The sequence below is a fragment of the Tiliqua scincoides genome, chromosome 4 (assembly GCF_035046505.1).
Source record: "Tiliqua scincoides isolate rTilSci1 chromosome 4, rTilSci1.hap2, whole genome shotgun sequence".
NCBI lineage: Eukaryota > Metazoa > Chordata > Lepidosauria > Squamata > Scincidae > Tiliqua > Tiliqua scincoides.
This window is the reverse complement of record NC_089824.1, coordinates 198,898,151-198,910,203: the sequence shown is the minus strand read 5'-3', so window position 1 is coordinate 198,910,203 and position 12,053 is coordinate 198,898,151. Positions and strand designations below refer to the sequence as shown.

The 12,053-nt window shown below is 45.1% G+C and overlaps 1 protein-coding gene across 1 annotated transcript in view; it reads left to right on the top strand.

Moving 5' to 3' along the window:
- EMILIN3 (elastin microfibril interfacer 3) overlaps positions 1–8,770 on the top strand; it is a 33,312-nt gene extending 24,542 nt beyond the window's left edge. Inside the window, exons 3-6 of the mRNA XM_066624694.1 lie at positions 993–1,240; positions 2,059–3,934; positions 7,558–7,585; positions 8,552–8,770. Of these exons, the coding sequence (XP_066480791.1) occupies positions 993–1,240; positions 2,059–3,934; positions 7,558–7,585; positions 8,552–8,770 (2,371 nt within the window). The remainder of the gene's footprint in view (positions 1–992; positions 1,241–2,058; positions 3,935–7,557; positions 7,586–8,551) is intronic.
- Positions 8,771–12,053: the final 3,283 nt, after the last annotated feature.

The following is a 12,053-nucleotide window of genomic DNA, read 5'->3' as shown; positions in this document are numbered from 1 at the left end:
GTAAGCCCTATAATAGTCAATGGAGCTTACTCCCAGGTAAGTGTGGAGAGGATTGTGGCCCAAAGCCCTTCCTCTGCAAGGCAAAAGGCAAGGCAGGAAGGGTCGCTTTGGGCAGTTGCTGGTAACTGTGTCAGGAAAAGGGACTTTTGTGGACTCTTCACCAGGCCAGCCAGTTCTTCGGCTGGTGGCCTCAGCAGACTCGATTGCTTCCGACCTGCTTGCCTACTCCTGCCTCCTCACTCTGTGGGCTTCTTTAGCTGCCCAATCAGCATGCGGGTGGACTTGATACCCAATCCTAGGCATGTCTACTCAGAAGTAAGCCCCATAATAGTCAACGGGGCTTACTCCCAGGTAAATGGGGATCAGGTTGCAGCCTTCCTCTTACTCAGCAGCAGGAGATGCAAAGCAGCCACGGCTGCTCCTTTTTCACTGGCTGCCGCCTGAGGGTCAAAGCAGCCACTTCTCCCCCGCGCTGCTGCCTGCCTCCTCTCGCCCTGCGGCATACCTGAGGCTGCCTTGAGGTACCCCAGTGTGCCGCGGCACAGCGGTTGAAAACCGCTGGTCTAAATAGTCAGAGGTAACTTTCCAGCACTGATGCAGCCGCAGTGCAACCCCACAGTAAGAAAACAACTGTTGCCTTGCTTTAAGGAGGTCTCCGTGACTACCCCCCCCAACCATAGGATGCAGTGCATAATGGCTGCATCAGTGATGGAAAGGGGGATAGGACTGAGCCCTCAATTACACTCACCCAACAATGCCTCTCATAACATGTAGAAGTACTACAAATGTACTACTTTACATCTGCTAGATCCAGCATTATATCTTTAACATTTTGCTTTCCATTTTAAAAACACGTTAGAGAAAATAACATTGGTACCATTCCTTGTATCTTCTGGAAATTCTACATGACTCTACATTGCATCAGAGTTTTACAAGTGGGGGGATCCAGATGCTCAGTTCTTAATCTTGCCTTCCTTCTCTGTGGCAACCAGGTATCGCACATTCTTCAGACCCAGGTACAAGATTGGCTATAAGACTGTGACCGAGTTGGCATGGAGGTGCTGCCCAGGTCTCATGGGAGAAGAGTGCCAAGACAGTCCCACTGACCAGCCAGGCCTCCTGCCCCAGCACCCCAGCCCCAAGCTGCCTCCTACACAGAAGATATTCCCAGGTCCTAGAGTTCCTCCGCACCCCCAAATTCATCCTGAGCCATTTCCAGGACCAAAGAAGAACCATTACGGTGAGTGATGAGGTCTTTTAGGACCATCTCTGCATTCCCTTTAATATCTTTTCACAGAATCTGACTGCCTTTTCCAAAATATCACTAGGAAGCATAAAGGATATTTCTCACTTATCGGAAAGATCGTCTCAGAAAAGAGCTATGAGCAGAACAGTGTGATGAGACCTGCCCTGCAGCATCTACCATTAAAGGGTCTGTTCCATCACTAAGGACCACTTCTTAGGTTCTTGAGAGCCTCTGCATGCCCTTCCAGTGTAGAAAAACAGCATCACAACTCTGGTAACATTCGATGCTGAAGGTCACATGGAAGTAGCTGGCAATACAGCTATTTTTCACACTAGTATCACCCCTCTCATAAGAGAAAAAAACTGCAATGTAAACTAATCATGGTGTTCTTCTGAAATAGAAGTTGAATTTCCAGTGTTCTTGGAGCAGCATGGAAAACGCACACACTGTAGCAGTTGCCATGCCACTGAATGTTGGAAGGCTTCTGAAGGGCTTAAATTTTGCTGTTAAGGTGATGGTAATCGGTCTGCCTTTTGGGATTTGTTTCTCCATCTGCTTCATTTAGTTCCAGAAAAGTTCAAATGGTTGCAAGAGCACTACATTTATGCTACTTTTCACTTAACAACACAACAGTCTATAAGAAGATGACACAAAAACAATCCCCTGTGATAATGCAAAGGTTACCTGGTTTTGGATATTTCCAATTAGCAACTCAGGTTAGTACCATATTGAAAAGCCAGGAAAATGTGTCCTACAATAGAGAGAAGCAGTGACATTGATTATGATGATTGTTTCCTTCTTCTCATTCATAGGTAGAAAAATGCCTAGTTTGTTTGGAGACAGGCTAGACCGGCTGGAGGAGGAGGTCAGGCGTCTCACTCAATCTTACGATACCCTGCACAACATGGTGAGTGGTCTGGGAGACCATTTACGGCTTGCCATCCAGGAAGACACTAGTAAGATGATTGGATCCCTCATGAACAGTCCGAGTGTACCTGATTCAACTATGGGATTTGGAGTCATTCCTGATGGGATAGTGGATGCCGCGGACAAAGCCAGCCTCTCCCCTTATCCGCCGGTGGGAGAGATTTTGAGCAAAGTGTCTGAGGTGAGCGATACACTGAAAATCAAAACAGATCTGCTGGATGAAGTGCATGGCATGGTGTTGGACCACGATGGACAGATCAAACATCTGCTAGAGTCTGCCCGTCCTTCACCCCTCACCTCCATTGATATGCTAGAAGAGTATGTGGACAGCAGGCTTAGCAACCTGCGAGTGGAACTGTTGGATGGCTTTGAGAAGAAGCTGGTGAACATCCAAAGTACATGTGATTACCGAATCAAGGAAGTGCAGCAGCAATGCGAGGAAGAAAAAGCTGCCAACTTGCGTCTTCAACAGACCCTGGATGGCAAAGAGCTGGAAATCAAAAAGGAAATCTCCCAACTGGAAACCCAAATCCAAGGGCTGACTGTTGTGGAAAGCTGCTGTAGCAACTTGAACTACCTCACCAAAAGGATGGATATCCTCGAGAAGGGACTACACAGCATCTCCGAGTCTCAGAAAAACCTACACTCCAGGCTGGACAATGAACTTTCCACTGTCGCCTTGGGGAATCTTTTTGAAGGTCGTTTTGAGGATCTTGAGGTCAGGCTGAATTTCACAGAGAAGGAAACAGGAAATTGTTGCTCCAGCACGGAGGACACCATGAGAGGTCTGCTGGGGTCCGAGCTGGATGGCACAAGGATCTTGTTTGAGGACAAAATGAGAACCCTAGAGGACAGGTTCATGACTATTGTAGGAGAAGTGAATAATGCCAGCTCCACAATGGGATTAGATGGAGCTGTAATGCCTCTCCTGGAGGGAGAGCTTTCTACCATAAGAAAGGAAACCAATGAGAAGCTAGAGGTACTACAGAACCAGCTGACCATCCTGGAAAGCTCATGCTCACTGGGGTGCACATCTGCTTCCAAAGACGTAGAAATCTTCCGTACAGAAATTGAAGACTGTCAAAGCAAGAATCAGGATTTGTTGCTTCGGATGGACAGCAATTCTGATCTGCTACGAAAACTGAATGCCACCATTCTGGAGATTCAGAGGAGGCTTGAGCAGGAAGCAACTGGATCCCTGCAAGGTGATATCACATTGCTGAAGATCAATCTGAAAACCATGAGCAAGTCCCTAACTGGGCTGAAGGATTCTGTTTCCCAGTACTCAGACACAATGCAGCATGTCAACTCATCTCTGGATGAGCGCGAGCGCAAGATAGAAGATGAGGTCCACTCCATTCAAGAGAGGATCAGTGACCAAGGCTCCCAGCTTCTTTTCAGCAACAAGCGGGTCCTGAACCTGAAAGGAGACCTTGAAAGGCTCAAGTCCAGGATCATCAGTGACTTGAGCAATTGCAAGAGTGTAGCTCACCACCTGCAGAAGGAAGTGCTCCAGTTTGATGACCGTGTGGCCCAGGTGGAAGACATGTGTGGCAGACTGGGCACAGTCACCGGAAGCCTAGACCGTATCAGAAATGAGCTAGAGAACAACGCAGGGAGTATGTGGGGCTACATGGACCACATGAATAAAACCTTAGCTGCCCATTCTCAGGAAATAACCTTACTCAAGGATAACTTGTTGGATTGCCAGGCTAAAGTGACAGAACTAGCCGAAGACATCAGTCTTTTAGAAAGCAAGCTGTAAAGCAACAAGAATTAGCTATACTGAACCTGTCATGAAGTACAAATAACTTATGTCATGCAGACTCCAGTATAATACCAGGAATTTTTTTTTTTGTCTTGTTTTGGAGAGGGAGTAAGATTACAAAAAGGTAAAAGCTGCTATAGTCCCTTTTCTCTTTTCTTTCTTAAGAGTGACATGTTGCATTGCAGTTCATGCCACTAACTATACTCTCTGTGGACATTTAGCAGCTGTACATAGGTAGCAAAGTGCCTTCCCATAGATGGGGTCACGTTCAGGTTACATTTCCAATACGTGGTTTGCCGCAGGAAGAACCTGGTGACTGACTTGCCTAACGGATCCTTTGCTTTGGGAATTTAAGAAAAACCTGCTATTTAAGACCTAGGACAAAGAAAATCAGTTTTTCCCAAATACATATGTGTACTGGAAGCAAACATCTGGTTCAGGGACCATTTAAAGCTATACATTTAGCAAGGAGGAGATTGATTTATCCTAAGACTTTTTTTTCCCTTCCATTTTGTATATACTGAAATTCTTCACAGCAGCATTGACTGATATTATAAACACACAGGACACTCAAAAGCCAACAGTTATTATATGGGTAAAGCCAATAAGAGAACATTTTGTACGCACAATCTTCTCTCCTGTTGCACTCCTAGTAGCAATTCTGTAGCCAAATTTCTGCTTCACAGTTGGTGTCCTCAAGCACTGTGTGCAGCCTTCTCTTTGCACAAAAATAGGTGAGGAGCAAAGCATAGTGCTGAATTCTACCAATTTCTTAGTTTACTGCTGCTCTGGGGGTTGGTGAAAAGAAGGGCATGGTCATATAGTGCTGTAATAACACTATTGCAGCTCTCTCTACACTCATGCCAGAATAAAGGACGATCTAGACCAGCAGCGTCAAACAGAATGCCTGCAGGTCAGATGTTACCTGCGGAAGCTCTTTATCTGACCCTCAAGCTCTCCCAGCACCACCATCAGCTGCTCTCAGTTACTGAGCTGTGCTGAGGTGTTACTGCTGAAAGGGTGGCCTGTGTGGTAACTGGGTTCTCCCATTGAAAATACGATCAAAATTTGTGCATTTTATCTTCTGTCATTTGCAACTATTGAGTTCCTAAGTGAGAAAAAAGTGTGCATTTCTGGTCATGCCCTGCTTAATGACATCACTTCCAGCCCTCAGTAGGCATCATGAATGCTATTCAGCCCACTGTATGATATGAGTTTGACACCCCTGATCTAGACATAATGGCCACCGTGTGGAGGTGGCATTAAAATTACTCCATGTAGCAGCTGTTATCATATGTGTTATGAAAAAGTGCTTCCAAAAATGGCAAGTCATTTAACTATGAATTTGGGGATCCCATATTATGCAATGACCTACCACATAGAACAAGGTAAGTTGGCATCCCTATGACAGCCACAATGGGTAGAGGCCTTAGCTCAAGCTGGTTGTCTACCCCTTGGTCTGACCCATGAGTCAAATGTGATGTACAGCTAAAGACATTAAGAGGCATGCCTAAAAGTGGAAGTGCCTCTTATTAAGCAAAAAGCAGTGAAGGTGGGCTCCTGAACCAGATCTCATTACATGGCGAGAGGAAGTTTAGCATTTTTCTTTCACATTATTTTCCCACTGAATTTAGCTTGGGGTGGGGGGCAGATTTGCCTCCAATTTCTGCTTAGAGTCATGTGCCGTGATCCTGATCAGGATTAGGCCATGGCTCAGTTTAATAACCGCTACTGTCTAGTTGGAAAGCTAGCAATTAGATCCTACACAGCCACTTGGAAGCTAGTCTCATTTATTTGAATTGAACTGACATCCCAATAAGGGTACCTCAGCTTAAGAACATAAGAATTGCCCTGCTAGATCAGATAAAGTGTCCATCATTCAATTTTCAGCAGTGAGGGGGAATTTCACAGGCAGAACATGCTAGAAGAAGCCTGTCTTTTCTGCTTGCCACCAGAATATAAAAGTGTATCATGGCAGATACAGTGTTTGGTTCTATCTTCCATCAACCTGCCTAATCCTTTTCTCCCCTAAACTACATAAGCTAGTGGTCACTGTCATAAGCTTCATTAATGAATTGCGCAAGGTAAAGCTATCTTGTGTGAAATATTTGTGTGCCGAGTCCTCCCACAGATTGCAGCCTGCATGCAATGTGAAAATAAGAGCTCTGAAAACAGAGCTTTTACTCATAATCTCCAGCCTAATTTGTGTATGGGGTGATCTCCAGCTAAGACATTTATCCATGTTACCAATCCTTATGTTAAATTGATCAAAACATGGCAAGAGTGCATATGTGCCAACCTACACCCATGTACTATCAGCATACCAGTAATGACACCTCTGGCACGCACGTAGAGTTTTGAAGGAAGCAAATAACATCGCAGTCATATCCTTCCCCACCCCAACTGATATAGCTGCACTGAAATGGCACATGCAGTATCTATTGAAGGGGCAGAACAGGAGGCTTTGGAAAGCAAAGGGGATTTAAATCCCTACAACAGATCTCCTTAGACCTGTGCCAGCAACTTTGCTCGTGCAAGTCTGAAGAGAGAAAGGGGCAGAGAGGCTACTGAGACCAGAGGAGATAGGATATAGGACATGCCATTGCCACCAGATCCCCCCTTCCCGCAGCCTCCCCACCCCATTCCTTCCCCTCCCCACCCAGTCCTCATCCCTGTTCTACTCTCTCCTAGCACCTTACCTTCCTCAGTGGGTGGTTAGCACTCCATCAACATGTACAGTAAGTCTCCAGCCTTCCCACCAGCATTCGACAGTGTGCTACTCAGCGTGCTGCCAGGGCACACTTTACGGCCATTTTTCTGCCATCACTGCCAGCAGGATGCACATTCCACTGGCTGCGAGGTGCAGTAGGATTGGACCATAAGTGCGATTTGTTACCCATGGGATGCTTATGCAGTTAATGCAGACCATCAGTCAAGCACTTATATATAAGTTGGGCCTCAGTTTTAAGTAGGAGACTAAGATCAAGCAGCCAGTTCAGAGGAAGGCTTACTATTGCCCCCTCCCCGAAAAAAAAACCAAGCTCATTAGAATGACATACCAGCAAGACACACTTGCCTTGTTAACAGCCAGTTTCCCAAAGACCAGGACAGAGATCAAACGCAGGCTGAGAAAACAATTGTGCTCATCTCTCAGAAAAAAGGTGCTAATGTTTTTCATTTCTTTCTTAAACCAGGAACTTGAACGTTTTGACAATTTTTATGGTTCTCTGTTCTCAGATAACTGTGTTTAAAAGCTAAGTCACTTTGTTATCGTTTTTCAAGAAACAGGGCATTGTGTCACTTTTGAGAAAGGAATTTGAGTTTATTGCTGGTCCTGATGGGGTTTTGCCAACACTGGTAACATATCCTATTCAGTCCAGTTTGCATTTTTTTTTTTTTAAAGATATTGTACATTTGTTGCAATTGTATAAGTTGAAAGACTGTTTGTACTGAGGGAGGGGGAAAAGAAATACTCTTACTAAGCTTTCTGGTATTGCATTACTGTATCTTCTAAACATAAAAACCCTCAAAAAGACAGAACAAAAGGCTTAAGTTGCTGTGAAAGACAAAAGAGTGACCTGTCAAGGGCTTCTTTTTCTTGATTGCTGGTGAAGAGGAGAGGAACGCAATACGCATACAGAAGAGTAGGTTTGTAACAGATACAAAGATTTTTGTCCTGCTACATGCAACTCCTGTTTCCTGCTTTTTGAAAAGGAGAAACTGTTGTTCCTTGAAATGTGTTTCAAATGTTTGATAATGATCACAGCACTGTGATGTCTGTTTACTTTGGAATTCCCATCAAGCCATCAGAGCTGCAAAAGCAGAAATCCCACAAAGCTAAACACAGTCAGCACTGCTTTGTTGGGCTGTAGTACAATACCTTTACCCTAGTTACTTCTTGTTGGGGCCTATAGGACTCATAGTTGCCAACTGCTCCTTCCAGCATACTGAGCATACTATCCCAGGTCTTCACCTTGATGAGAGAAGGAACAGCACAGTAGCAAAGGGCCAAATTAGACATAGCAGATCAGCCGACCTAAAACATCCCACCATTCAAATATAGAGTGGGGGACAGAGATCAGGCTTCATTCCCTACTTACCTTGGAGTGTGTCTGTGCTTCAAGCAATTCTCTCTTAACTCATTTCTGCCCAGCCCGTAAGTGTACACATTTGATCCCTGTTGTGTATATGCAACATTGGGCAGCAATAGCTTAACCCAGTTTTGCTTCCAGTGTTGGAAGCACAATCTATAATTCAATAGAGAAGCAAAGGAAGGAGCAGGAAATAAAGGCTGGCTAAGCAGAGGAAGAACGGGCATTTGGTGGGCCACTGTGAGATACAGGAAGCTGGACTAGATGGGCCTTTGGCCTGATCCAGCAGGGCTCTTCTTATGTTCTTATGCATTTATTTCAGTTACCCAGTGTGGTTGATGCCTCACATATTGAATGAAAACAAAAGATTAAGGGTTTGAGCAAGTAGGTGTCCTCTAAAGCAGTGGTCTCCAAACTGTGGCCTGAGGTGCATCAGAATAATGATTCTGGGTGCAGCCATGGTGAAGCCTTATCTTTTCGTGCTGCACTCAACAGGTTTTGCGCCCATTCTTCACCCAGCCACTGGCACACCAGAATGAGTCTGTGTGCAGCACAGTGGTAGCAAAGTGTTGCCATTCCACGCTGCAGCAAGCAGTTTTTGCATCTGATGTTCACACAGCCATGTGCCGGCCAGCTGCCTCCCCTGCGAAATCTGGGCACAGAACCTTCTGGAGTGATTTCCTGCAGAAGCAGCTGACCAGCGCATGGTTGTGTGAAAATCAGATGCAAAACTGCTAGTTGCAACATGGAATGGTGAAGCTTTGCCACCTCTGTGCTGTGCACAGGATTATTCTGATCCAGCCGACAGTTTGGGTGCCCATGCTGAAAAGTGTGGCTGTGAAAAGCATTTTTGGTATCAGTCTGGTCTTTGTTGAAGGAGGCTAAAAATGCACGACATCCACCCTTCTTCAGGCTAAAACCTAACCCTTTTATAGGGCTCAAGCTTCTTTCTTCCCCAGCTACTATTCCAGGTAGGAAGTTGGGCCACATCCATCTCCTAAATCTGCAACTGGTCCTTTAACAGGCTTCAGGGCAACAAGAAGGCTAGTGTGGATATGCCACACCTATACTTAGGTTTTGTTACAGTCGGATACTGGAACTAAGTCAGATACTACTACAGTCTGATACTGGAGACATTGGATATGCCCAATGTCTCATTGAAAAGGTGGGTCTTGGAAGAGGAACTTGAAGTAGGAGGTAATAGAGCACAGATGTTCTGGAACTAGCAGATATGCTATGCTCTCAAAGATACCATGTTTTAAATCAGCGATCTCCAAACTGGAGACTACTGTGCATCTGAAAAGCCCTCCAGTTCTACTCAGTGCTTATAGTTCTGCTGCTGCTCCTGGCACTCAATCTCATCACAAGGATGCTCTAGCCGCATCTATTGCCAATAGCCCCAGCAGGCTTTGCAACAGGATGTCAGCTGCCAGGAGCAGCAACAGTGTGGCAGAACTATAAGCACTGCTCATGTGGGGAGGGCTACCTCTAAAAGCAGATGCAGCCTGCCAGTTGGAGTTTGGACAACCCTTAAACAGCAGCATGTCAGGCAGAAAAGAGGCAACTGTTTACAGCAGGGATCTTTAAACCCTGGCCTAGGAGCCAGATGTGGCCTGTGGCAAGCCTCTATCCGCCTGCGGCCAGCCTCTGATCCCCGAGAGCCTCTGGCCCAGTTGACCAAACACAACCAGAGTTGCGCTTGTGGGGTGATGGATTGGGGCTCCATTTGTGTGTGTGCTTTATTCTTGGGCTGTGTTTGTGCTTGGACAAGCCCTGGACATTTGAGCCCATTCATTTATTCATTCATCTAAGTTCCATCTCTAATGTATTTAATTTTTTTTCCGGTCCTCAACACTGTGTCAGATATTTGATGCGGCCCTTCGGCCGAAAAGTTTAGAGACCCCTGGTTTACGGCATAGAGATGGGGACGGATAAAGCTCTACCAGTTGCATGCTGACTGTAGAGAAAAACACAAAAAACATAGTGGTGGTAGAATGAAGTATGCCATGATAGTAATCTAGACTATTTAAATGCCACTTTTCAACAAAGGTTCAAAGTGGTTTACATAGAAAGAGTAGCTTACCAAGGATAATATTAGAATGTTATTATGACAGCCTCAGCAGAAGGGCAAAGAACAATCCCTTGCTACAGACACTGCTCCATTTAAGCAGCTCAAAGTTCTGGGAAGCTAAGCTCAACGCAGCTGGAGTTCTGCTTCCTAGAAGTGTGGCAATGTGTGATGTTATCACAATGCAATCAGAAGTGCTTCAGGGCCATGGTGCAGCAGCTGAAGTGATTCCTTAGGGATTATTGCCTGCACCAGACCTGGTGGCAGAGCATAGGACAGTGTCTGGTTCAGGGCACTGACAGTGCTCTTTACACCCAATTGGTTTGATGTTATGATTCTCTTATCAATCCTCTTAGACGAAAATGGACACATTTTCCCCCCTCCTTGCTCCACCCCTTGCCATACAGCTATTAAGAGGCACACAGCATCTGACCATATCAAGGAAGATGGCAAACTTAGATTGGATCAGCCCTTGCAAGAGTTGCCTTATTTCTAAACCTTGTTCTCCCCCCCCCCAGAATTAAAAACAGCTAAGAAAGGGATTTTCCAAACTACCCTTCCTGCTTAAGCTGCCCTTCTTCCCCACAACTGTCTTGTGTTACAGAAAAGGGAAGTAAAAAAAAAGTGAACTCGATGCAATGTGTAGTTCTACCTTTAGGCCACAAAGCTAGGTAAGCTATCCTAATGAGTCTCCTCCAAATATACTAGAATTCTAAGATCAATGGTAAACGTGCTCCTCTAAGCCTAGAAGGGTACTGGCTGCTTATTATGAATTATTAGCAAACACCTGAGATTTTAAGTCTCAGAGAGGTGGAAGCCAACACATTCTTTTCACATGACATAGGGAGGGAATTAAGCCACACTGCCAGGAATAGGGAGCCCATTGATAGGCTGCATCACCTGCCACCTCTATGGGTAAGCTCTTGACATTTCCTCTGGGAGACTTGGGGAATGAACAATCAATGTAGTGTTCAAAAGCAGCTTTGAGTCTCAGCTGCTCTCTACTCCTCTCTAAGCCAATAGCTCCTGCTTTTTGCCAGGGAGACAAGTTGATCCTATAGAAATGGATGAAGGAGGTATAGGAGGTATAGGAGGAAGAATATACAGAGGAGCAGCTATTGCAGTGGAATAGTAGGCAACAATCTCTGCAAAGCTTCTTTGACCTAAGGTGCTTTTCCAAAAAGATAGCTTTGGGCAGATACAGCTTAGATTCATTACCATGAATGTCAAAGCTTTGGAGGACATCTTTTCCTGTGGCCATAGAGGCATAACTCACTGCAAAGAATCTAGGAGCCTCTTCCTGAAAGCAAAGCAGATTGGTTGATAATCATAAAGACTTAGGAAGAACCTGTCTGGATCAGGTTGAGGCCCCACCTAGTCCAGCTTCCTATAACTCAAAGTGGCCCACCAGATGCCTCCAGGACCACAAAAGACACCTGTATCCTGTTACCACCCTGTTACATCCGATATTCAGAGAGAGGTTATTTCTAAACCCTGTATGTTGCATACAGTCATCATGGCTTGTAATCTGTGATGGACTTTTCATCCATAACTCTGTTCAATCTCAAATCTCTCCTCCAGCTGGTCCATTCTTAGCCACCATCAGAACAGAAGAAGTCCATAAGTCTCTGTATAACTCATTTTCTTAAGGTGATCAGAAAATAGTGCACTATCACCAGCCCATTCTACAAATAAGAGGTAAGGGATTTATGGAAAAGGCTCACTCAGCAGTTTTCAGCCACAAAACCAGCTAGTTTCAAGCTAGTTTGTTTCACTGGCTTCTCTTCCACATCAGTGACTACCAAGTTGCTGTTTTGGGGGATGTGAAAGATGTTTCCATGAATCCAATTACTGTCTAACTTATTTTAATATGACTGATTTCCAAGTAATTGTTCATGGGATCCAACTGCACTGATTCACCTGATAGTTTTGATGTCAGGCACACAGATTATC